The sequence below is a fragment of the Mirounga angustirostris genome, unplaced genomic scaffold (assembly GCF_029215605.1).
Source record: "Mirounga angustirostris isolate CCGP_5_RB_7025 unplaced genomic scaffold, mMirAng1.0.hap1 SCAF_6, whole genome shotgun sequence".
Taxonomy (NCBI): Eukaryota; Metazoa; Chordata; class Mammalia; order Carnivora; family Phocidae; genus Mirounga; species Mirounga angustirostris.
In genome coordinates this window covers 118336973-118362819 of record NW_026991714.1, presented here as the reverse complement: position 1 = coordinate 118362819, position 25847 = coordinate 118336973, and the positions used below count along the sequence as shown (strand labels likewise).

At 42.6% G+C, this 25847-nt stretch overlaps 2 protein-coding genes across 2 annotated transcripts in view; one reads left to right on the top strand and one right to left on the bottom strand.

Annotated features, from left to right (window-relative positions):
- Positions 1–708: 708 nt before the first annotated feature.
- Positions 709–12621, bottom strand: IFIT5 (interferon induced protein with tetratricopeptide repeats 5). Its single transcript, XM_045878384.3, has 2 exons — positions 12488–12621; positions 709–3737 (listed from the first exon to the last, which is right to left on the bottom strand). Exons 1-2 carry the CDS (start codon positions 12490–12492, stop codon positions 2294–2296), a joined length of 1449 nt encoding a protein of 482 aa, XP_045734340.1. The 5' UTR covers positions 12493–12621; the 3' UTR covers positions 709–2293.
- Positions 12622–12930: 309 nt separating this feature from the next.
- Positions 12931–25847, top strand: part of LOC123846656 (zinc finger protein 883-like) — a 52203-nt gene continuing 39286 nt past the window's right edge. The window contains exon 1 of the mRNA XM_064594981.1: positions 12931–13067. The gene's annotated coding sequence lies outside the window, so the exon portion shown is untranslated. The remainder of the gene's footprint in view (positions 13068–25847) is intronic.

Here is a 25847-nt window from a genome sequence, read left to right as displayed (position 1 = left end):
ATCTTTAAGGTCCCTAAAGACAGCCCAAAATGTGTAAACTTCAGGCCAAAAGTCTTCAGTTAAATGAGAAGGACCAAATTTCTAAGAAGGACTATCTGAAAATGAAATTATCATTTAGGAAGATAATTCAAGGTCTAAGTTTTGATGGCTAATTGATAAAGGACTCTGAGGTCTTTTTTAGACCCAAGACTCTAGGAAATTATCTCTAAATAATTTTAAATTTTAGGAAGGCAAGCACAATTAGTGACAAAATTTGCAGTTATTATAAACATACTAATTTTAGTTCAGTATTCACTATAGAGTATTTTTCATATGCTGATTTTATACTTTTTTGGTATTTATGACTTCTTATATATTGGTATGTTATATCTAGTGAATTTTAAAGTCACTTAATAGACTTTAGTCTAAATATTTAAGTAGAGGCTTATGGCTGTATTGTTGTTTTGATATCATAACTGTATTATATTGCATGTGAATTTCCTACTTGGGAACACAACTTTAATTACAACATTATTCCCAATAGGGGAAAATGACTTGCTGCAAAATAAAATATTTGCTGCAAAATGTGACAAATGCTTCTACTGATAGGTCAGGACTTCAATCTTGAATTTCTGAAATACTTAAGTAAAAATCATTCCCTTCCCCATTCTTCCTTCTTGCATAAACAAATGAAATGAGCAAAATAAACAAAAACAGCAGGGACTTAAGTAAAACAAACATTTTTAAAATTTAATTTATGAAATACATTGCAGTATGGATGTATGTTTGAATATGCACAGAAAAATATCTAGAAGGATACATATTAAATTGTAAACAGGTTACCATGGGGGGGTGTAGAATTAGGGAAGGGTGAGGGGGGGCTCTTACTTTTCAACTCATATGCTTCTGTTATGTTTGAAATTTTACAATGAGAATTCATTACTTTTATAATAATCACAATAGAAAAAATTTTTTTTAAAAAGTAACAAAAAGTAAAAAACAAACATGTATCTATACAGTAGTTTTAAGAGCTACATTAGAGGTATGGAGTATTAAATCACATGGCACACTTTTCCAATAATACTGTGGTGGTAGATATAATTGTGTAGTATATAATCAAAGAAACATTAGAGAAGCTACTTTTAGCAACATCCCAATTAAAAATGTCCCCTGGGATAAGAGCCCTTAAACAGTGACCCTTCAAGACGGATATTAAAACTGAAAGCAGAGCTTAACTATTCCTATAGGATCTATAGGAAAACATGTCAATCTGAAAACTTTAGACAAAAGAAAAAGCTTCACAGAAGTAACTTTGGAATACTAAAGGCCAGAAACTGGGAGTATGAGGACAATCCAGTCCAGACCCAAAACCAAATCATAGAAATCTTGATAATCTAGGGATATAGGTTAGGGATACCTATTTTACCCATTTGTTTATCATTTCTCCCAATTTCTCAACTGGCCTGCTTTCTACCTCAATGAGTTTAACCTAAACATATTGGAATTTTAATGGGAAGGAATAAAATTAATTTCATCTAGATTAGTTTAGGTTCATTCTTGTTACAAAAGAACCAGAGAAACATAAGACATGGGATTTTCCATTATTCTTTTTTTTTCTCACAACTATTTCTAGCTACTTAATGAACATTTTGGGAGATAATACTTGTGATTTTTCATGGGTCCCTTAAGTTCTGTATTTGAAGAAATCTTTTTTTTTCCTATTCTAGTTTTTTCTCCTTTTATTGAAGTCACCAGATGACAAGCTTTTTATTATTATGAACTTTTTTCTTTCAACAAAGAGGATTCTTTAGGTGACTATCAGGTTGATGGTTAAATATTCTCATCAAAGTTAAAACATCTGTAACTGGAAGGGTCCATCTTTTTCAAGCTACATAGTTAAGAGCTTAACTAATACAATTTTGCACTCCTGAAAGAGTATTCCTGACCTAGCTGTCAGGGTTTATGCAGAATTATACTCACTGTGTGAGTAATATGGAAAATTTGACAAAATTTAATCAATTATTATAAATGGCAGAGATAAAGGGTATAAAGTCATAATGGCCATACTATTTTTAAAAGTTACAATAGCTGAAATGTTCATTTCTCAATGGATTATATTAGTTTAATTTAAAAAAAAAAGAAAACAGCAAAAGATTCATCATTATGTATATATGAAGTATTTAGGATGATGCTTGGTATATAACCATTCAAAAAATTGGCTCTATAATGAACAATGGATTAAAATAATAAACAAAAAAATATAATGACCCAAAATGGAGAGGAAAGCTTAGAACTAATTTCCTAGAGTATGTATTTAAATAGAAAGTCGAAGCTCACAGAGAGCAGTAAGGAATTCTTCATTTTCTGGGTCTACCTTTTGGGCCCTCTCATAGTACTCAGCAGCTTGCCTCTTTTCTCCTTCCAGCTTGTAAACAAACCCTAGGGCACTTAAACTCTGCACATCTGAAGCATTGTGGCTGAGTCTCTTGACAGCCAATTTCTTCAGAGCACTTGTCAATTTGGTGCGTAGGGATGACCGGTCTTTGACCTTTAAGGCTTCTAAATAATGGTGGATAGCAGTACTTTCTGATTTACGGTGAAATTCCTGAAAGCGGCCATAGTGATAATGGATCTGATGTTTGTGATCATCAGTTATGTTCTCCAGACGAAGGGCTTTCTGGAAAACGTCTTCAGCATTGCTATACTGGCCTCCCTCAGCATACATGTTGGCCAGATCTGTGTAGGCAAATGCAAACATAGAGTCCTTTTCCACAGCTGCTTTGAAATGAAATATAGCAGATGTAATCAGCTCATCAACTTTCAGTTTATCCTTTCCTTTAGGTCTGTTGCGTGTGGCCTTCTTGATTTGGATCATTTGTGCCCTATAGCAAAGTCCCATCTGGTGATGCAGGAAAGAAGAGGTTGGTGTCACCTCCAAGGCCTTTTTCAAAAGTTCCAGAGCTTTGTCCCAGGAATTTTTTCTCCTGTAGAATTTGGCTGCATAACGAAGGACATATGGTTGGGATGATATCTGGTCCAGGATTTCTTCAATATACCTTTCCCCTTCAGCTTCTGCATGTACATCTTGAAGCTTTAGTGCCAGAAAAACCTTAATGTAGGAGTTATCTGGGTTCAAGGTAACAGCTTTTCTCAGAGGACCAAGGGAAAAGCTCTTTACAGACCCTTCTCTGTCAGAATCATCCAGCCGATACACTGTGATGGCATAGCCGATGTTAAATTCTGGATTGTCAGGTTCAGCTTCCAAAGCCTTCTCAAAAGCCACTTTAGCCTTTTGGTAATACTTTCCTCCAAATTTCAAGAGTGCCCACCCTTTTTCACAGTCAATCTCAGGACGCTCCAACTTGTAGTTAGAAGGACTGGACAATTTCTTGCAAACATTCCCTATCTTGTCTATATACTTCTGAGATTCTTCGAGCTGGTCCATGTGATAATATACCCAGGCATAGTTTCCCCAAGTGACCAGACTTCGTATTTCCTCTTTGTCTGAGTGTTCTTGACGGATTATTTCTTCTGCTTGTTCCAGGCACTCTAGAGCATCTTTATTTTGGCCTTTCAGGTGTTTCACATAGGCCAATAAGTTATAAAGAGTGAGTCTGGATTTTGTGGTAAGAAATTCAAGCTGTTGACCAATTGTATCTTCCACATCAAACAGATCAATGTCTTCCTTAAGTAAATTCCATGTAAAGTGACATTCTAACTCCAACAGAATGGCCTTCAAGGAGTCCTTAGGAATTTCACTGTCAAAGATAAAATCCCTTTTAATTTTGAAGAAATGAAGGAAATAATCAATCTTTAAATCTTATATACCGTTTTTTGTTTAACAACAATTCTACCTTTTATTTGATCTTACAGTTCAAACACTAGTCCCCTATATCTTTATACTGGTTTCCTTGGTGTAGAGTTAAATTCTAGAAGTATTCTCATTACTTATCGCAAAAGCAGTTCTGGAGAGATGACAGGGTTCTCTCTGTCACAGGATATCTATTTCCTTTTGGTAGTCACTAAACCACAAGTATCTCCAATTTTTACAGAGGGGAATTTAAAATGTTTTATTTACTTGCCTTGAAAATTAAAAATAATAAATATACACACAGTCAATAATTAATACAAAAATTCCATTTCTATATTATGAGTAGGAAGGGAGAGAAGAGGTGAGAAATAAGAAAAAGGAGTACACTGAAGAAGACACAGAAGCCACACCAATATATCATTTTTGCAGAGGAAGAAAGGAAGAGAAAGAAGAGAGGGAGGAAGGGAGAGAGAGAGGAAGAAAGAAAAGAAGGAAACCTCACACAGAGAAAAGACACAGAAACAGATAGTAACTGGAGCGCCTGGGTGGCTCAGTCGGTTAAGCGGCTGCCTTTGGCTCAGGTCATGATCCCAGGGTCCTGGGATCAAGCCCCATGTCGGACTGTCTGCTCAGTGGACAGCCTGCTTCTCCCTCTCCCTCTGCCTGCCGCTCTGCCTACCTGTGCTCTCTCTCCGTCAAATAAATAAATAAAATCTTAAAAAACAAAGAAAAGAAAAGAAACGGATAGTAACTAGTATACCAAGAGATGGGGAAAAGCATTAAGTTTGAGATAGATAAAAGGAGTAACAAATTTCCAGAGATGGGGAAAAGGCACAAGGAAATTTAGTAAGCTTAACAGATTTGATATAAGTGCCACATCCTTCTGACCTCTGGGGTTGTGGGCAACAATGGCTAATACCTATTATTACCTTACCATTGCTCTTAAAATTCACTTCACAAATATTTGTTGAGCTCCCTTTGTACAAGGCACAGTGTAATCTCTACAGGGTACATTGGAAACACTATCTCTGAAACTAGGAAGATAAAGGGGGAAGGAAGGGCAAGGAAATATTTATTCATTACTGAGACCATTTTATGTGCAAGATCTTCTAAATAATCCTGGGTATGTAACTGTGAACAAGACACAGCCCTGCTTATACAGAGCTTATAAGTAAACAATTAAAATTCAGCAGAAAGTTCCATGGAAGTGACCCAGGAAGTGTACATAGTCCAGTGCTGTGGACATCTGTGGTTTTTACTCGGTGAGGACCCCTTCTTTTGGTTTCCATTTCTGGAACATCCTCTCCCTCTACTCTTAGTCCATGCGATTTGAAATGGACTATCTACCGTTTAGTCTGGGAAGGCACATGATATTCTAGCCATTCCCTGGTCCCAGTGATTTATTCAGAGATAATCCAATTAAAATATATTTTTGCTGAAATGGGACTTTGATGGAACGATCTCCCTTCCTTCTAAAAATTTTAAGTTGGTAGAATATAACCTTGGGTGTGCTGGTGGCCATCTTTCCAAACTTGGGGAGAGTTTGCCTGCCTGAGAAAGACTCTAACAGAGAGGAAAGCAGAGCTTAGGAAGAAAGATAACTGTTCACAATAGTGACTAAACAGTCTTGTCTGGATCACTTTGTCTACCCCTGGACTTCTATTTACTTAAAGAAATAACCTCTCTCTGTGTGTGCCTGCTTAAGCCACTCTAAATTAGGTTTCTAATGTCTCCAACTGACAAAATCCTAATTAACATTCCTGGTTTTATTTTTCTGTTTTGCTGATAGTGGTAGTGTGGCAGTCAAGAAAGACTTTCTCAGGGGTGCCTGGGTGGCTCGGTTAAGCATCTGCCTCTGGCCCAGGACATGATCCCGGGGTCCTGGGATCAAGCCCCATGCTGGGATCCCTGCTCAGTGGGGGAGCCAGCTTCTCCCTCTCCCTCTGTCCCTCCACCCTGCTTGTGTTCTCTCTCTCTCAAATAAATAAAATCTTAAAAAAAAAAAAAAGACTTTCTCAATCTACAATTAACCATAATTCAGAAATGTACAGGGAAAAAAATTCTTTTTTTTTTTTTTTAAATTTTTATTTCTTTGACAGAGAGAGAGAGACAGCGAGAGCGGGAACACAAGCAGGGGGAGTGGGAGAGGGAGAAGCAGGCTTCCTGCGGAGCAGGGAGCCCGATGCGGGGCTCAATCCCAGGACCTTGGGATCATGACCTGAGCTGAAGGCAGATGCTTAAATGACTGAGCCACCCAGGTGCCCCAGAAAAAAAATTCCTTAAGTCTTCTCTCAAAGAGGAAAATGCCCTAATTATGGGATGAACAGTATACAGAGCATGTGTGTGTGAATGTGTTTATTTCCCTTTCTGATGCACACAAAGCCCCCCACACCCTTGTATGTAAAATATAAATATATAGTTGTATAAATGTTTATGGGAACTATAGTAATAGTGCCATCGAAACATTTATTGACCTCCTCATGTCATATATGCCAGGCAATATCCTAGTTGTACTGGATATAGTAGTGAACAAATCAGAAAACGGCTCTTTCTTCATGGCAATTCCATTCTGGAAGAGGAAGGAACAAAAGGAGTTGATGAAAAACAAATATGTAAACAAATCAATATGAAAACTAATAGACAACATAATTCCAGGTAGTAGTAAATGTTAAGGAAAAAAAAATCAGAGTAATGGGATTAAGGGTGGTGGTGGTTGGGGAGGTACTTTAGTTACAATTATGAAGGGATAGCTTTTGTAGAAAGGGGCAATTGAAGTAAGATCTCAACAATGAAATGGAGGCAATCATAAAAGATCTGAGGCAAAATGGTCTAAGCCACTGCTTCTCAACCGGTGTGCTTTTGCCCCCTAGGGGATATTTGGTAATGTCTGGAGATAATTTTGGTTGTCACCACTGGAGGAATGCTACTAGCATCTACTAGGTAAGGCCAGGGATGCTGCTAAATATCCTACAATGCACAGGTCAGTCCCAACAACAATGAATTATCCAGCCAGAAATGTCAATAATGTTGAGACTGAGGAACCCTGGTTTGGGCTGAGAGGCCAGTGAGTGCAAAGGCCCTGATGTGAGAACAAACTTGGTGTGTTCAGGGGACAAAAGGAAGGAAAGTGTGGCTGAAGCATAGTAAAGAGGAATAGCAGAAGATGAGGTGTAGTAGTAGGCAGGGACAGATGATGCAGGGTTTAGAAGTCCATGATAAGGAACATAAATTTTACCCTAATTGCAATGGGAAACCACTGGGGGAAACTTTTTAAGTAGGAAAATGACAGTGTTTGATATAAGTTTTAAAAAATCCCTCTGGCTGCTGTGAGGAGAATGAACAATCAAGGGTCAAAAGAGGAAGTTTGGAAACTGATAGGGAAACTATTTGTTCAAGATTTACTGAGAGGTACAATGTAGAGGGCACTGTTCTAAGTGTTGGGATACAGCAATGAACAAAACAGAAAAAACATCCTGATTTCATGTAGCTTATATTCTAATAGGGCAGTGGGGTGTGCCAAGAGAAGATCAAAAAACCAAATGAAAATATAAGAGTATGTGAGATGGTAATAAAGAGAAAAATAAAGCAGAAAAGGAGAAAAAAATGGGAAGTTGGCAGGGGGTTTGAGAGGTGGTTAAAATATAAAGAGCATGACCAGAGCAAGTCTCCCTGAAAGAGACATGAAAGCAGCTGTCAAGGAAATCCAAGGAGAGATGATGCAAGCTTACGCTGTGGTTGTAGTGGAGGGTTGGTGAGGACTGGATTGGTTATATTTGAGGCAGAGCTGACAGGTCTTTCTGATGGATTAGTTGTGGGGAGGGCCATGAGGAAAAGAGAGAATCCAAGACGATTCCTATGCTTTTGACTTGAGGGAGTGGATAAATCAAGAGGCTTATTTGGAAATGTTAATTTTGAGATGTCTATTACACATTCAAGTGAAGATGCTAAGTATGAAGTTGGATATTAATGAATACAATACTGGGGACGAGGAGGAATGAAGTTAGAATGAAGGATATAAAATCGGGAGTGACAGACATGCAGATGGACTTTAAAACCACAAGATCTAGAATTAAATTACCTAAGGAGTGAGCATAGACAGAAAAGGTAAAAACTAAGCTGTAAGACACTCCCAAGTCAAGTAGACTAGAAGGACCAAGAAAGGAGGCAAAGAAAGAATAATCAGTGAGGAAGCTAGAAAACTAAGTATCAATGAAAGCCTAAGGAAGAAAATATTTCAAGAAAGAGAAACGAATATTCAATGTGTAAAATGATTCTAAGAGACTGAGTAATTGAGGACAGAGAAGAGATCACTGTTTTGGCAGGAGTAAAGCTGTGGGGGACCGTGATAAGTGTTTCACTAGAAAGGTAGGGATGAAAACATTACTGGAGGGCGCCTGGGTGGTTCAGTGGGTTAAGTGTCTGCCTTTGGCCCGGGTCATGACCTTGGGGTCCTGGAATCAAACCCTAAGGCAGGCTCCCTGCTCAGCGGGTGGTCTGCTCCTCATTCTCTCTCTGCTTGCCCCCTCCCACGCCATGCTTAAAAAAAAAACACACCAAAAAACCAACAAAAAAACATTACTGGGGTGGCTGAGGGGATAATGTGAGGTAAAGAAGTAGATATGAGGAATAGAGGCCACTCTCTCAAGGAATTTTGAAGGAAATAGAGAAATAGAGCTGTATCTGGAGGAAGGCTGAGGGAGATGTCAAAATAATTTTTAACCACATATGTTCAATAACCTAATGATATGCCAATAGGACTGTTCCAGTAATAAGGGAGAAAATGATGCTTGTGGGAGAGAGGCTGGGAAAACTGTAAGATGGAACATGAAGCTGAAGTGAAACTATACATTGTTAATATTCAAATCTTTTTTTTTTTTTTTAAGATTTTATTTATTTATTTGAGAGAGAGAGAATGAGAGAGAGAGCACATGAGAGGGCGGAGGGTCAGAGGGAGAAGCAGACTCCCTGCCAAGCAAGGAGCCCAATGCGGGACTCGAACCCGGGACTCCAGGATCATGACCTGAGCCGAAGGCAGTTGCTTAACTGAGCCACTCAGGCGCCCTAATATTCAAATCTTTATCTCCAGCTTCAAACTCCTAATCATGGTTGCTATGCCCGTGTCATCCAGCCCCTGTCTACTTCTCTAGCCTCATTTTGTACAACTTTCCTTTCCCTTCCTGCACTCCAGCCATACAGGCCTTTAAAGAAATTGTTATTTCTTCTGCCAGGTATGTATCTACCTCAGGGCATCTGCATGGGCTTTTTATTCTCTCATTTTGTGAACTGTTCCTAAGAGAGTTCTAGGGCTTACTTATTCTCACAATTCTGGTCTTGGCTCAAATGTCAGCTCTTCAAAGAGGTGTACCCCTGACCACCTTAGCTAAAGCTGCACCCCACCTTGCCAGTCATCCTAAAGTCTAGTCTATCACATTTCCCTTTCTGATTAGCACTTACATCAATATTTGGTGGGAGTTGGGAAGGAGGAGAAGAGTGCTTTAAGTCAAATAGTAGATTGATGTTTTAAACTGAATTGGACAGAGTTTTTCAGGAACTGGAAAGGGGCTGTCCTAATAGCCAAAAGTGACAAAAGTTACAGAACTGAATTAATTGCACAATTAGTAGTAGTGATTAAAAAAATAAAAGCATTTCATATTTATAACCTTATCTCTGATCTAATCTCTATCTCTCCCCTGAATTCCAGACTTAATGAATTTTTATTTTTTATTTTTTTAAAGATTTTATTTATTTATTTGACAGAGAGACAGCGAGAGAGGGAACACAAGCAGGAGGAATGGGAAAGGGAGAAGCAGGCTTCCTGAAGAGCAGGGAGCCTGATGAGGGGCTCGATCCCAGGACCATGACCTGAGCCAAAGGCAGACGCTTAACGACTGAGCCACCCAGGCGCCCTGACTTAATGAATTTTTAGCTCACACCTTCAGTTAGAAGTTCAATTGGCATCTCAAATAAACATATGCAATCCAGAAATCTGGATTCCTTGAGCTTTTTCCTCCCCCAGTCTTTTTTGGCACCTCTTAGTTCCACAGGCCAAATAATCCAGGAGTAATCTGATTCTTCTTCTCTCAACCTCTCATCCAATCCAATTGGAAGTCCTGTTAATCTAACACCCAGATAAATCTCAAATCCATCCACTTTCCTCCATTTCTATTGCTGTTTTACTAGTTTAAACCACAATTATCTTTCCTTTGAGCTGGGGAAAATCTGGGCTCCCAGCTTTGGCTCTTGATCCCCTCAGAGTCCTACTAAACTTTTGAAAATGTAAACCAGATGATGTCTCCTGCTTAAAATCTCCCAATGGCTTCCCAACACCCTTAGATATTAATCCAGCTCTTGCCACGTCCTACAAGTCCCTAAAGAACTTGGCCTTATCTATCTGTCTAACCTTTTCTCCTCCTACTCTCCTCCTCTTCATTCACTGTGTTTTGGACATACTGACTTTCCTATCTTGAACATATCAAGTTCAAGGACTTTAAACCTGTTGTTTTTACTCTGGGAATGTTCTGCTCCTAAATCTCGGCATGACTAGCTCTTTCCTGTAACTCAGCTCCAACATTCTCTACCCAGGAGGCCACCCACAGCAGAAATACCTAAAATAGCCCCCTCCATTCTAGGTCACTTTCTTAGGCCATTACATTATTTTCCTTGTAGCTCTTAATACTTCCTGAATTGTGTTATTTATTCAATTATCTATTGTTTATCTATTTCTCCCATTTAAATGTAAGCCCCGTAAGAATAGGGACCTTGTTCTGATTTTATATTTTTCAACACTGTGTCCCCAGCACTGTGTCCCTGGAATCTATTATTCTAGCCAGTTAATAGAAACTCAGTAAATAAATATTTGTTGAATGAATGCAATTGTATACTGGCAGTTTCTAGCATGTCCAGCCCAGAGGTATAGGCTTAGCGTAAAAAGTACCTGGATTCCAGATGAGGGAATTCTTACTAGTTCTTCACCTCCTGCTAATGGCCCCAAACTTTCTCCCATTTCAGTTTTCCCTATCTCACTTGTCTTTATATCTTGGCATACTCTGTGTCTGGCTTCATGTTTGGATTTTGAAAATAAGTTTTGGACTGTTTCCCATGGTTCTGACTGGGAAGCCTGGTATGACTATCCCTTGGTAGTTGTTCTTTTCTCTGGTGTAACTGCACCAAAATCATGGGCAAGACATCCCCTTAACAGCCTGCCCAGATCCATGGCAAATGGGCTTACCAGCCCCCTGCCCATCCATAGAGTAAAATGAACACCTGTTTCTGTTGCGAAGGTTTACAGCAGCCCAGCTCAAGGACGACGAGGAAGGCTGCCTCAGGTAATATGAATGTGGTTGTGAGATCTCAAGGGGATATTCAGTCACTGAAGTGCCTTGCCCAGACTCTGGAATTTATGCCCAACTGGATGCCATGAGAAGTTTTATTTTTCAAACTTTGCTTAATTTTTAAACTCGGTCTCTGGAAGCTGGCAGAGAGGCTACTGTGTCTGAAGAGGCAACACTTATCTTTAGGAAATTTGAGGGCTTTTGCCATGAAGAAGCAGTCTTTCATTGTCCTTGGGAGACAGTCCCCAAGTGGAGTCCACCCCTCTTCCAGCCCATCCTGCATACCATACATAGTGCACCCCCCTTTCCTTCCTCGTTTCTTCCAGGCACCTTCCTGATACCTCCTTCCCTTCTTACAGATGTTAGAAGCAAAGCACTTACTACATTTCCTTTTTACTTAAAATAATAATAAACGACATTTGCAAACATTATGTACTAAGCAATCAACTAATCCCACAGTCCTAAGATCTGGAGGTCATTGATTTCTACGGATAAGAAACAGACTCACAGAGTTTAAGCAACTTTGCTTTGGGTCACCCAACTAGTAGGTGTTCCGAATCAGGAGCCCAAGATCTTACTCCCTCATCCCTCAGCTTACTAACTGCGGACGGTTCACTCATCACCACAGGGCAGGGTGCCAGCCCCTGGGGATACAAAGCGGGTGAGGAAAGGACCCCACTGCCACAAGGCAGTAAAGGAGACAGAAGAGGACACCCCGCCCCCAAAGAAAAATAGCGGACTGGGCGGAATAAGAAGAATCTGGACGCGGTACAAAGGCAGCTCACAAGAAGGGAAGAACTCAGACCCAGAAATCAGAAAGGCAAAATGGCAGTAGCCGCCGACCTAGGTGACAACTGCAGGGCTGCGGCCAAACCGTGTCTGCCCACATCGGGGGAATGGCAGCTGCCGCCCCAGGAAGGGGAGGAAGGCGACGGGCCTCAGGAGACCCGTGCCACGTAGAAGCCGCCCGAATGGCCCCGGGGGCGGCTGCCAACCGAACACTGTCGCCGCCGCGCCGCCGAGAAGAGCCGCAGGGAGGGGACAGGCTCCTGGGTCGCGTCGCCGGCCGGCCGTCCCCCCCGGCCCCCGCCCCGGCCGGACAGTCCCGACTACCGACGCCCGGGAGGGTCGGGGCTCCGGGGAAGCGCGCGCTCGGCCGCCCTCCCCGCCAGGCCCGACTCCAGACGCCCGGGACCGGGACAGGGCTCTCGAGGGGCGCCCCCAAACCCGACGCCCGGTTGCCGGGCGCGAGGGGCTCGGCCCCTTGAGGGGCCGCGGCGCGGTGCTGGCAACGGGATAAAAGAAAAACACCGGCTTGAAACAAAGGCCTACGCGGTCTAGGGGCAGAAGCGGGGAAAGCCTTTACCTCATGGTGGTTGGGCGCTGCGGGCAGTCCCCTCGGGCTTTCTCCTCAGGACTGGGATCCCCGCCTGCGGAGCGGCGGGGCGCGCGCGCGGGCGGGCGTGTGCGCGTGCGCGGGGAGTGCGGGTGGGCGGTGGGCGCTTCCCGCGGGGCGGCGGCGGCGCGAGGTCGCAGCCCAGGCGTTGGCTTTGTTAAACGCAGGACCAGAGCGGCAGAAGGGAGCTGGAAAGTGAATCTGATCTCGGACTAGGCAGAGTCCAGCTCCAGGAAACGGAAACTTCTGCAAGAGCTGAGTGGGGCCCCGGCCCGGCTGAGAAGCCCCCGGGGGGCGGGGGGTGCACGTTTACAGAGCTCTGGGTGGTTCTGTGTGGAATTTGCAGCTGGCCCTCTGGACTTTGGCCCGGGCTCTCACCTGTCTCGCTAAGCCTGCGTGGCGCTCGAGCAACCTCATTTATTTTTAAATAAAACGACAGGAGATTGTTTAGCGTTATTTTTGTTGTAAGGGTGGCAGCGATGCTCTTTCCAGCTTTCTGCATCCTAAGCTGAAACTGAAGTCCTGCTTCCCGTCTTCATTGAAAAAACAGGTACAGCGCTATACACTGGTGCCGTTATTTCCGTTGCGTAAATTTAAGGAAATTTTTGGGTCAAAATGTATATACATTTTAAAAGTTGATAGGTATTGCCGAATAGCTTTGAAAAGAGGTTGATACACTTCCACTCACAATAGTGCTTGTTTTCTGTGCCCTTACCACCGCACTCACCAAATAAGATTCTAGTAAGGATGGGGGTGGTATTGGGAAGCTAAGCAGAAAATGCCAAATATCAATAAACCTAGATTTTTGTTCCCCTTGAATTCAATCATTCATTCAGTCAACAAATTATATTGGACAACTGCTAAGAACCAGACATTGTTCAAAGCACTGTCAATATAGTAATGAGAAAACAGACAGAGGACCTACTTTTATGGAGTTATCTTCTAGTGTGGGAGATAAAAATAATAAAGAACAAATGAAACATGTATCAGATGGTGCTATGGAGAAAAAGCACAGAGGCTTGGAGTGCAGTGTGTTTTGCTAGTATAAATCTGTTGGTAATAGCTAAATAGCTGGTTTCACTGAGAAAGTGGCAACTGAGCAAAAATCTGAAGTGGGTGAAAGTGAGCACTGTAGATATGAAACTAGGGAAGAAAGTTCCAGCATGGGAAACAGTAAGTGCAAACCCCTGGAGGTGGAGCATACTTGGCATGCATGGATGGTGTGGTTGGAATGGGAAGAGCAGGGGAAAAGTCATAAGAATTGAGATCTGAGAGGTAATGTGGTGGGCCTGAAGGCTATCGAAATGTTTTTCTGAAGCAGGAAGCCACATTTTAGAAAAGGTACTGAATGGTTTAGTGTGGGGAGAAAAATAAACCCAGAATTTCCTCCTTACTAAGGCTTTAAAAAATTTGATAGTGCTCCAGTGTTTGAAAAAATTTTCAGTGTGTTTATCATGTTTTTTCTTCCTTGTTCCCACTTCTTTCCCTTCCTTTCTCTTAGCTGTATCTGGGCCAAGAGATTGTCTTTGCTTATTCAGGTTTAAATGAATAGCAACTAAGCAATCAGAGGTAAACATCGAAGGAAAAAGAAATCTTGGTTATCTACTTATTTTGTTAAGAATTCAAATTCAGAAAGACAAAAACTATCTGTAAAGAATTTAAAGAATATACATTTTCAGGATGAGGAAACGACGTGTTGAGTGGGTGTTGAACATGTTGAAATCATTAGATGGAATTTATATATCAATCTTTCTTTTCACAGAAAGTTGGATTGAGTGCGTTCTTGGGAAAATCAGTAGTGCATTGTCTTTTGAATTTATTCTTTTTAAAAATATTTTATTTATTTATTTGACAGAGAGCGCGCACAAGAGAGCGCACAAGCAGGGGGAATGGTAGGCAGAAGGAGAGGGAGAAGCAGGCTTTCTGCCAAGCGGGGAGCCTGATGCGGGGCTCAGTCCCAGGACCATGGGATCATGACCTGAGCTGAAGGGCAGACACTTAACCAACTGAGCCACCTAGGCGCCCCTTGAATTTATTCTTATCAAGATGTAAAACATAGCAACTAGAGAAAAAGGAAATAGAAAGTGAAACATGGCAACTGATCTAAAATCTGCTTGAGAAACCGAAACTTAAGGGGCGCCTGGGTGGCTGCGTGGTTAAGCGTCTGCCTTCGGCTCAGGTCATGATCCCAGGGTCCTGGGATGTCATGATCCCAGGGTCCTGGGATCGAGCCCCGCATCAGGCTCCCTGCTCTGTTCAGCGGGAAGCCTGCTTCTCCCTCTCCCACTCCCCCTGCTTGTGTTCCTGCTCTCGCTAGCTCTCTGTCAAATAAATAAATAAAATCTTTAAATTAAAAAAAAAGAGAAACTTTAGTAATAACTCCTCTAAGAAAGAGATGTAAGGCAGAGTTTCTCAACCTTGGCAACTATTGACATTTGGGCTGGATAATTCTTTGTTGTGGGAAGCGGACTAGTGATGTTTAAGAGGCATCCTTAATTATAACCACTAGATGTCAGCAGCACCCTGCAGTTGTGACAAAAAAAAATTATCTCCTTGTGTTGGCAAAAGTAACTTCTTTTTTTTTTTGCTCTGAGGCCCCAAATCCTCTCCCCTTTTGTGCCCCTCCCCCAGGAATCACTGCTATAAATAATACCCTCATGTATATACCTAATTTATTTGAATTAGTTTTCAGAGCACAGCCTGAATGACATAGGAGGTGGACTTCAGGTGGGAAAGGAATGGTTGAATACAGATAAAGGGCAGTTGGGGATGGTACTGGAGTTCAGGAGGAGACCTGTGTGAAAGGGTGGATATCAAGGGGAATGTCCCAGAAGGCCTCCTCCCTTCAGCATGGACTCCACAGTGGAGGTGGCTATATCACATTTGGCCTGGCTGGGGACAAGCTACAGAGCTGTGGACTCAGACTGAGGGTGAGTCATTCAAGCTGGGCAGGCCACAGGTAGGGGCCCTTAGTCCCAGTGCGGTTCCAGTTCTCACATCATAATAGGAATGGAGACATTGGTGGCTAGGGTGATCTCCAAAGAGCTGGAGCCTGCAGTAGCGTGTAGACCGCAATTAGCAAAGACCTGGGCTGGAGTACTCAACAATAGTGAATGGCAGGTGCTGTAGCTTGGCCTGATTTAGGGGCACTTGGAGAAATTCTGGAGCGGGGGTAACTAAGGACACCAATGAGGTCCTGTCAGTCATTTGCATGGGAGTAACAAGCTCGTGAAGTTCAGCTGTCAATTTAAAGAGACCACTTGTTAATGCCTGGAGATATTCATGTGTAAGGCTGGCAATAGCATTTTTTTTAAAAGATTTTATTTATTTAGGGGCGCCTGGGTGGCTCAGTTGGTTAAGCAACTGCCTTCGGCTCAAGTCATGATCCTGGAGTCCCGGGATCGAGTCCCGCATCGGACTCCCTGCTCAGCGGGGAGTCTGCTTCTCCCTCTGATCCTCCCCCTCTCATGCTCTCTGCCTCCCATTCTCTCTCTCAGATAAATAAATAAAAAATCTTTAAAAAAAAAAAAAGATTTTATTTATTTATTTAGAGAGAGCACGTGAGTAGGGGGGGGAGCAGAGGGAGAGAGAGAGATCCACTCTGAGCGTAGAGCCCAACGCGGGGCCGGATCCCACGACCCCAAGATCATGACCCAGGCAGAAATCAAGACTTGGGCATTTAACTGACTAAGCCATCCAGGCACCTCTGGCAGTAGCAATTTCAATACTAAAGAGCATCTATTTTCCTAGATTTGCTGGTTGTTGTCATTCTCTGCAGACATCCAAGCTGTCCCACACTTTAGTGTTACTGAGCTCTGAGAAGTGCAGAGATCTCTCCCAGAGTAGGGAGGGATGGGATAGAGAGATGGTATTGGGTTATAAGACACTCAAGTAACCGTAATCTCTGGAGATTGTCGAACACACCTCACACCAAACATATCACATAATCCAGGGATTAATTTTCTGGGTGCAAGTGATGTATAGCAATACCTGGGAAGAATTGCCTAATAAAGAATTGACTAATTATCCAACGATTATGTACCTTCAATATTTCTCACTCTGGGAGAGTTGGCAGCGGTTAAACTCATTTTAGTGCCGCACAGCATGCTTCCCCAAACACAAGCACTAAAATATCATTCTTGTTAAATAAAATAGATCTCTTGTTTTAGTGATAAAGAAGTTGGGAAGATGGCTTCTACCTGACTCTGACGCCTGCCCTCAATGATATAAAGTTTGCTTCCCTGCAATTTCTGTAGAATTCCAGTAGAAATCCAAAACTCTACCAGATATTTCTGTTAATTCCTTGGGGATTTATAATCTTGTAGATTAGGGATCCCTACCAGGGAATGTAGGGAGCTTCTAGAAGCTGGAAAATGTACAAAAAGGATTGTCCCCTAGAGCCTCTGGAGGCAGTCTGGCTCTGCCAGCACCTTGATTTCAGTCCAGTGAAACCTGTTTCAGACTTCTGACCTCCAGAACTGTAAGATGATAAATTTGTATGGTTTTAGACTACCAAGTTTGTGGTAATTAGTTATAGCCACACTAAGAAATTAATACATCCTCCCCCAAATCAAATACAAAAATGAAAAAACAGTAACATTGTTTTTTTTTTTCCTTTTAAAAATATTGCTTGGTGTGCAATGTCTTTTAATAAAATGTCGTAATCAAAGGTGACTGCTACTGATGGTCTCTCAGATCATATAGCAACCTTTTCATGTTTCTTGATCAATACCAGCAAATGACTGAATTCATAGTGCTTCAAATCAAATGACATAAAACAAGAGAAATGCTTGGAACAGTTCGACAAATTAAATTCCAAGCTTCTTTTTGGAGAAAGCTGACTTTTAATTGACTGCATACTTGTTTTACTGTTTTTCTCACTGGATTATAAGCTGCACGAGGTCTGGGGAAAATGCTTTCTTCACTGAAGTTAATTACCTCAGTCAACTTGATGTAGACCACATCTGTCCATTCCGAGTTCCTAGAAGAATGCGCTGGCTCTCCTGACATCTTATGACCACAGTATAGTTTAGATCCATGTATTCATTTCCAAACACAACAAATCAAGATTACCTAAATAACAAGAATCCCACTCCCTAAGTATACTGTAATTATAGAAGTAGGTAGTAAAACTCTCTAAGCAAAATGGGAGCATAGAAATGGAGAGTAGAACTACTTAAGGGAACAAAGGAAAGGGGACCATGGCCGGGCTGACCCACTATGGGAGCCTATGTTCACTTAAAGGGAAGAGGGGCTATTAGACAAACCCTGTTCTACATGGAGGTAAGCAAACCTAAGGCATTAGAGAGAAGCTCTTAGGCCTGTTCCCTTGACAGAACTACCTGATGGTAGGGGATTCCTCAGACATAGACCATCTCACTTCTTAATAGGGCTGTGTGCTCTGCGTTGTACAAGAGGGTAAAGCTCCATCCCAGAACAATCATTGCCAGATATGGGACGAATGAGACATTTTTTCCTGAGAGCCCCTTCGCTCCTCCCCAGCTTGGGCACAGTAAGAAATATTAAGACATTTCACCTTCATTTGCTTTTGTGCACACAAGACACAGTGGCAAAGAGCATGTGGAATCACACTGTCTGGTTTCAATATTGGACTTTGCCACTTACTGGCTGTGTAATCATGGGTTGGTTGGTTCACCTTTTTTTTTTTTTTAAGTTTATTTATTTATTTATTTTTAGTAATCTCCACACCCAACATGGGGCTCCAACTCATGACCCTGAAATCAGGAGTTGCATGCTCTTCTGACTGAGCCAGCCACGTGCCCTGGTTCACCTTTCTAAGCCAAAATTTCTTACCTATGAAGTCAGGAGAGTCATAGATCTTTCCTCATGGAGTTGTGGTGAAGTGAAATGGAATAACACATGGAAAGCCTGTCTCACTAAAGAGCATTCAGTAACTGTGGATGTTACTATCACTATTATGACAGGTCCCTCCATCTGTGCAGTGGGCAGTCTGCACTAACCTCCAGCAGGAGCCCTTCCCCATTATAATTTGGGGAATCATGTCATGTCTCTGACTGTGCAGCTGCTGAGGCAGGTGCTCTGCTGTGATCTTTAGGCCAGGGCAATCTAGATCTTCCCACCTTAGGATGCAAGTCAGGGAGCCCTGGACATGCCCACATATGGAGCCTGGTAAAGCCTCTTGGGCAGCAGGCATCCAGCCCTTCCCTTGGAGGGACTGACCTATGTGGGGGAGAAGAGATTTTGGAAAGGTGATCACTTCTCAGCTCACTCCTAGTTCTATATCAGATGGGATGCTTCTAGCAGACCAATTGAGTTTTCAGGTGAATACATTTTTCTGCAAGGTACCAACTCTAACCTAACTCTGAAATAAAGGGATGGAAATGTAAGCAAATACTGAAATAAAGGTTAGAAGTGCAGTATGTATGCACTAACAGCAGTATGGCTTTGGAATTTTTGTGCATAAAATTATTGCATATAAAGTATTATTTTTTAATTGGAGTATAGTTGACATTAGTTTCAGGTGTAAACATAGTGATTCAACATTTATCTACATTATGTAATGATCACCACGGTGAGTCTATACCATCTGTCACCATACAAAGTTATTACAATATTATTAATTATATTCCCTATGCTTACTTTATATCTCCATAACTTATTTACTTTGTAACTGAAGGTTTTCACCTCTTAATCCTCTTCCCCTATTGACACCTAGTAACTGTGTCAGAGAAACAGAGCAAGTGTTTATCTTGTGATCACTATGAATTTGGCAGCAGTCCTGGTTCTGTGGGGCTCTGACTTAGCTGATTAAGTATGCAGAATCTTGACCACTGTGTCTTTGGCATAAACAGACCTGTGAACTCACAGGACAGCAGCATTAAGGAGAGAGGAAACAGCCAATATAGTGTGTAAATGTGTCTATGTGTATGCGTGTGTCTGTGTGTATTTACAAATAGGAAAGAACAATGAAAAGTAAAGAGGGAAACTCATTTTGAATGGACAGGGTTTTGATGTGAGGAAATGAAACTTGAGCATAGAACTATGAGTCCAGGGGCGCCTGGGTGGCTCAGTCGATTAGCGTCTGCCTTGGGCTCAGGTCATGATCCCAGGGTCCTCGGATGGAGTCCCGCATAGGGCTCCCTGCTCCACAGGAAAACTGCTTCTCCGTCTCCCACTCCCCCTGCTTGTGTTCCCTCTCTCGCTGTGTCTCTCTCTGTCAAATAAATAAATAAAATCTTTAAAAAATAAATAAATAAATAGTAAAAGCTTTATTAAAGAAAAAAAAAAAGAACTATGAGTCCAATATCAGAATTCTAGGACCAGTTCTATGTTTGACAATCTAGATGAGTCAAACTCTATGAGTTGCCTTATCAGTTAAATAAAAGGGTTAGGCTTGCAGCCCTGGCTGCAAACTAGAAAATTCCTTGGGAATCTTTAAAAACAAACAAGCAAAAAAACCAAACCAAACCAAACAAAACAGAGAAACTGACACCTGAGTTAATCTCTAGTCCGGTGAATCAGAATCTCTTGGTAGCGAGGCCCGGGCATCAGAATTATCAGTAATTGAAAGAAAGAAAGAAAGAAACCACAAGGTAATTCTATTGTGTAATCATGATTTTTTTTTAAAAAAAGATTTTATTTATTTATTTGACAGAGAGAGAGACACAGTGAGAGAGGGAACACAAGCAGGGGGAGTGGAGGAGGGAGAAGCAGGCTTCCCACTGAGCAGGGAGCCCGATGTGGGGCTCGATCCCAGGACCCTGGGATCATGACCTGAGCCGAAGGCAGACGCTTAATGGTTGAGCCACCCAGGCGCCCCTGTAATCATGATTTAAAACCACTGCACTAGGGCGCCTGAGTGGCACAGTCGGTTAGGAGTCTGACTCTTGGTTTTGGCTCAGGTCATGATCTCAGGGTGATGAGATGGAGCCCTGCATCAGGCTCTGGGCTCAGGGAGGTGCCTGCTTGAGATTCTTTCTCTCCTTGTCCCCCTCCCCCTGGGACTACCAAACCAGATCTGTATGTCAAGTCACAATAATCCTGCAGAAGCAGATGAGAGAGGGACTATGTGTCTGTGAAAGTGCCGGCTGACCACCAACTTGATATTCTAGAAATAGGAACTTCTATAATAAGGACCCAATATTTGGTATATGTCCTTAGTGTCTGCTCAAGTATAAGTTTGTTTCAGGTGTTTTGGTAGTTGTACCTCCTGACGGTCATCGGTTGTTCAATGGCCTGTAGGTGAGATCTAGTCCCTTACTTTTCCAAAGCCAGGCAAATACCATCTAGGGACAGACCAGACTCAGAGAACCAGAGGTGCAGAGCTAGATCATACCCATTTCCTCTCAGGGGGTTGGCTGATCAGGTACCCTATTTGGTGCCAAAACTGGAAGCAAATTGGATGTTCTTCAGCAGGTGAAGGGCTAAATAAACTGTGGTACATCCATACAATGGAGTATTATTCAGCAGTTAAAACAAATGAGCTATCAAGCCATAAGGACATGAAGGAACATTAAATGCATATTGCTACATGAAAGACACATTTAAAAAGACTACATATTATATAATCCAAGTATACGACATTCTGGAGAAGGCCAAATTATAGAAATAATATTAACAGATCAGTCCTTGCCTGAGGTTTAGGGCGAATGGTATGGGGGAGCACAGGATACTTTTAGGACAGTGAAACTCTTCTTATGATACTATAATAGTAGATACCTAATATTATGTACAATAAAAAGATGAACTGTACTGTGAACTCTGAACTTTAATTAGGAATAATATATCAATATTAGTTCATCAATGGGAACTAATATACCATACAAATGCAAGATGTTAGTGTAACAGCCCAGCAGCTGATCCTAAGGGTTGACTTGCTTCAAGTTAACACACTCCTTACTTGGTGACCTAAGTCCCTTGACCTACAACAGACTGATTTACTTTCTTTGAGATTTGCAGACCACTGGCCTTGAGGAGTGAAGGACCAGAACTTTCCCAGGCCACAGAAGCCAGCAAGTCTGTTTGAAGCAGTCTCGGCCTCCTGATTAGCCCAGCAATTTTTTTTAGCAAAATGTTTTTCTTTTTTTTGGTCACACAAGTGATTTTACTGACCTCCCTTTGTATATCTGTAGATGTTGCCTTCCTTTGCAGAAAGAACAGAGTACTCCTGCACATCACGGAACAAGAACCAGAACCCTCCTCACACAATTCCCTGGCACTAAGATAACTTTTGTAGCTGGTATCGTGGAGTCTGCACATAATCAAGGATTGTTGCAGGCCATTGCACTCCCTTTGCAGATTAACTACCCTACACCCCTTAAGAAACCCCTAAGCCGGGCAGAACCCTTGGAGTTGGCTTTTGAACAAGAGTCCACCTCTGTCTCAGGTTGCCAGCTTCCTGAATAAAGCTCAAATTCCTTTCCAATCAAAAACTTGTCTCTTGAGTAATGGCTTTTCCAGGGACTGGCAGCCGAACTTGGGTTCCATAACATTAATAATAGGGAAACTGTAGGAGGGGTGAGGGTGTGGAGGAGGCAGGTATATTAGAACCTTGTACTTTCTGTGCATTTTTCCTATAAGCCTACAAGTGCTCTAAAAAAGTTTATTGAATGAAAAAGAAAAAAAACTCTTGCAGTAAGGGAGGTGACTACTGCAATGGGAGAGGGTGACTATGGCCTTAGGGAAACAGCTCTGATCTTAAGATCTGCAAATGTCTGAAAGATTAATCACAAAAGTGTGTGTGTGTGTGTGTGTGTGTGTGTGTGTTTATAAATAGGAAAGAGCTCACAGAGTAGGCAGTTAGACAGGAGCCGGTGATAAATAGGTGACACATTAGAAGCCTGAGGGTACAACATCCTGACCTTGTGCCTCCAACAACCTGGCCTTAGGGCTTCCAGCACTCCAGGGCTGACAGACCCAGAGCCACAGGTGCAGAACATGCCTCTCCTCTTCAATCTCTGCCCCAGGGTAACCTACAGCTTCATTATGATTTATTTAAACTGGGGTTTTAAGACACCCACCCCTATGGGGGAAGGTGGCCAGGATAGTTGCAACAAGAACCTTGTAGGGCCAAAACTCCCCCTCCGAAGTGGTAGGAGGAGTCCCTTAGATGATTAGAAACAATCTGTTGGAGAGTGTTTTAACTGATGTGATTTTGGAATATAGTGAGGTTTGGTGGGGTGAGGTCCGGAGCCCACGACCAAGAAAGAATTCTTGAGACGCCTTTGGTGCAAAATGGTGGTTTATTAAAGCAGAGGGACAGGACCCATGGGCAGAAAGAGCTGCTGCACCGGGGTTGTGAGGGGTGGCTGATTATATACTTGGGAGTTGGGGGCGGAAAGGAAAAGGGAGTTTTCAAAAGAACTTTCAAATGCTAAAGAGGATCTACAGGATACAGAAGGCCCTGCCACTGTCAAGCTACGGTTGTTTTCCCCTCTAGCAAGGCATTAACATTAAGATAGTTGGGAGCTTCCTGGAAGAATGTCACACATATGCCACCCAGGAGGTGGGAGGGTGGGTTGCAGGGTGTCAGCTTGTGCTTTGTCCTCAGTTAGCCTTCTGTTCCCTCATCACTATGACCCATAGCCTTCTTTTTATGTTATATCTTTTTATGTTTTATCTTTTCATGGATAAAAGAAAAGACATCCTTATCCCTGATGCAGTTACCACTTCTGGGCCTGCCCACTCTCCCTTCTCCACTGTCCTTAATAAACTGCTTTGGGCTTGCAACTTTCCTGCTGGCTGTTTTTATTGGAGCGTGGATCCTCACGTAAATCTTTTGTGGGTAATCCAATAATCAACACCTCCATTTACACAATGTAGACTCTCCCACTGGTAACAGAGCAATGAAAACTAAAGAGAGGGTTCCTGGGTGGCTCAGTTGGTTAAGCGTCTGCCTTCGGCCCAGGTCATGATCCTGGGGTCCTGGGATCAAAGTCCCGCATCGGGCTCCCTCTTCAGCCTGGAGTCTGCTTCTCCCTCTCCCTCTACCTGCCCACTGCTTGTGCTCTCTCTCGGTCTCTCAGATAAATAAATAAAATCTTAAAAAAAAAAAAAAAGAAAAAGAGAGAAACTCATTTTTTTAATGGAGGTGTAGACAGGCAAGAAGGAACTGGGTTTCAGGAGCAGGGCAGTGGGCAAGATCAGGAAATACCTTTCATTATTGTCAGCCAAGTTTTGAGAGGGATTGTTTGGCATTCCTATACTTGTTTAAACTTAGGAGTAAGTCAAATTTCAGGGTCCTGTGGGGGAAAAGAAAAATTTAGTCAAGTTAAATTTACAGGTATTTTATTCTGATTGGTCATGGGGACAAATGGTTTGGCTGATCATTTATGAGACAGAAGGGAATGTGGTGGTTTTGTGTCTAGTTTTGTCATAGGTAAACAAGGGGCCTGTGGTGAGTGTTAGTAATATGGAAAAAGGTGGTTCTTTGCCATTTAACAATGGGTGTTGGTAAACACCCCCCAAGATACGGGAGCGAAGACTTATGGGAAATGTAGTTTTCATTCTGGTGTTGGACTTCTGGGCTGCTTTTGCTTATGTTCACTTTCACTCCGCATCTGTAAATTGTCTTTCCCCAGGGTACACCTTTGCGTGGGTGGCGCTTCCAGGGTCGCGGAATCTTTGCACTCCCTAGGGGCCAGTACTACCGGCTAGGGGAGTGGCGGGTGAGTCCCGGAGGGTTGGTGGAGGGCCAACAAGGGTCTGTTCGGCTCAGGGGTGGCGGGGGGGACAGCAGAGGGGGCCCCGCAGCGGGACCTCTGGCACTTGAGCCTACCCAGGGCGGCTGGGGGTGGCCTCGGCCTGGAGGAGGAAGGGCCGGCGTCCGGTGTGGGGACGGGGGCGCAGGTCCCGGGAGGTTGCAGAATCTGTGAGCAATGTCGCCGCTCCTGCTGGAGCTCTGTTCAAGTTACTGAGCAACTCTGGGAATGACATTCAGTTTCCCGTTGTGCGGAGTGAGAGTATTTTAATACCTGACTGCGACTGTTGGTTTAATACCAACCTGAGGTGGTTCTGCGCTGTTAACGTATATGCTATATATATTTAGATTTTTGTCATCAAGAGATCTCACTTCCATATTGGAGGTAAGTTGGCTGTTTCCATGTTAAGAGAAGAGGAAAACTGAGGCTCAAAGGTAAAGTGATTTACCCAAGATCACACAGCCAGCAGCGGTGGGAATCTAGTTTTCCATCTGTTTTTCTCTCCATCTCATGTTCTTTCTAATAAACTGCCCTGCCTAAAACCCAGCATTGTTATTCATAGCATTGAGCACTGATGGTGTCTTTACAGAATCCAGGAAAATAATTGTGAAGCATACGGGGACTGAATAATTTCTTGGCCCTTGTGTTTATGGGATTTTTTGTTATTCTTCTGAGCCCTTGGGTCAGGCAGCACAATTTCTGGGCCAGGTCTGCCCTGTCTAGCTTTTGTCTTTGGAGGCCTTCATTTGAGTTTGTAGATGGCCACGCCCTTGATTTTTTGGGAAAGTATGACCTGAGAGTCAGATTGGGAGTCCTGTTTGAAAGTTCCAACCATATTTAATTTGTCCCCATGGCTCAGGTCCCAGCTCTTTTAAAGCAAAACAGCTCTTGAGGTAAGAAAGAGTAGTCCCCAGGAACCTCACCTGGAAGATCACTCCTTGATCTGAGTGAGACCTCTCACCAGAGCTCCACACAGAGACAGAAGGGTCCCAGGAAAGACTATATCCTAAAACTGACAGGACAAAAGTAATTCTTGGTCCTCCTACAGAATGAGCAATGCTTAGGTGATGTCACCTTAACCAGAAGTCATTGCAGGCTGTCCATTGATCAGCTTTAAGAACTGAAATAAGGCTAGCAGCATGAGCAAAGGGTAGGCAGCACAGCTGAGGGACCTCACAGGAGGCTTGGTGAGGACACATTTTGGGAAAAGGAATCACCAACCACAGAAGGAGAAATTGCCCTTCTTGTTCACTCTCATCACTCCCTTTACTCTGCGCTCGCTCTACAACCTAGAGCAGTGTATCACTGGTCTTTCTATTCTGACAGTAAAAAATCAAATAACTAATGCATAAAGACTTTGAAGATTTTAAAATTTTGCCTTTATTTAAGAGGTGAAAAAGAAAGTGGACCAGAAGGTAAGTGACTTGTTTAGAGTCACATGATTTATTAGTGGCATGCCCAGAGAACTCCTTGCTGTCCCCCATTAACAATGACGTCACCTCAAATTTTTTATTAAAAGATCTTTTTGAAAAACCATAACCAAGTTAGAATAAACAAAGTACCCCACCACTTTTCAGGGGATGCTGATGAGGGGATGCTAACCCAAGGGCCAAACATTGTTACTAGGCATGCAGAGAAATAAAGGCAAT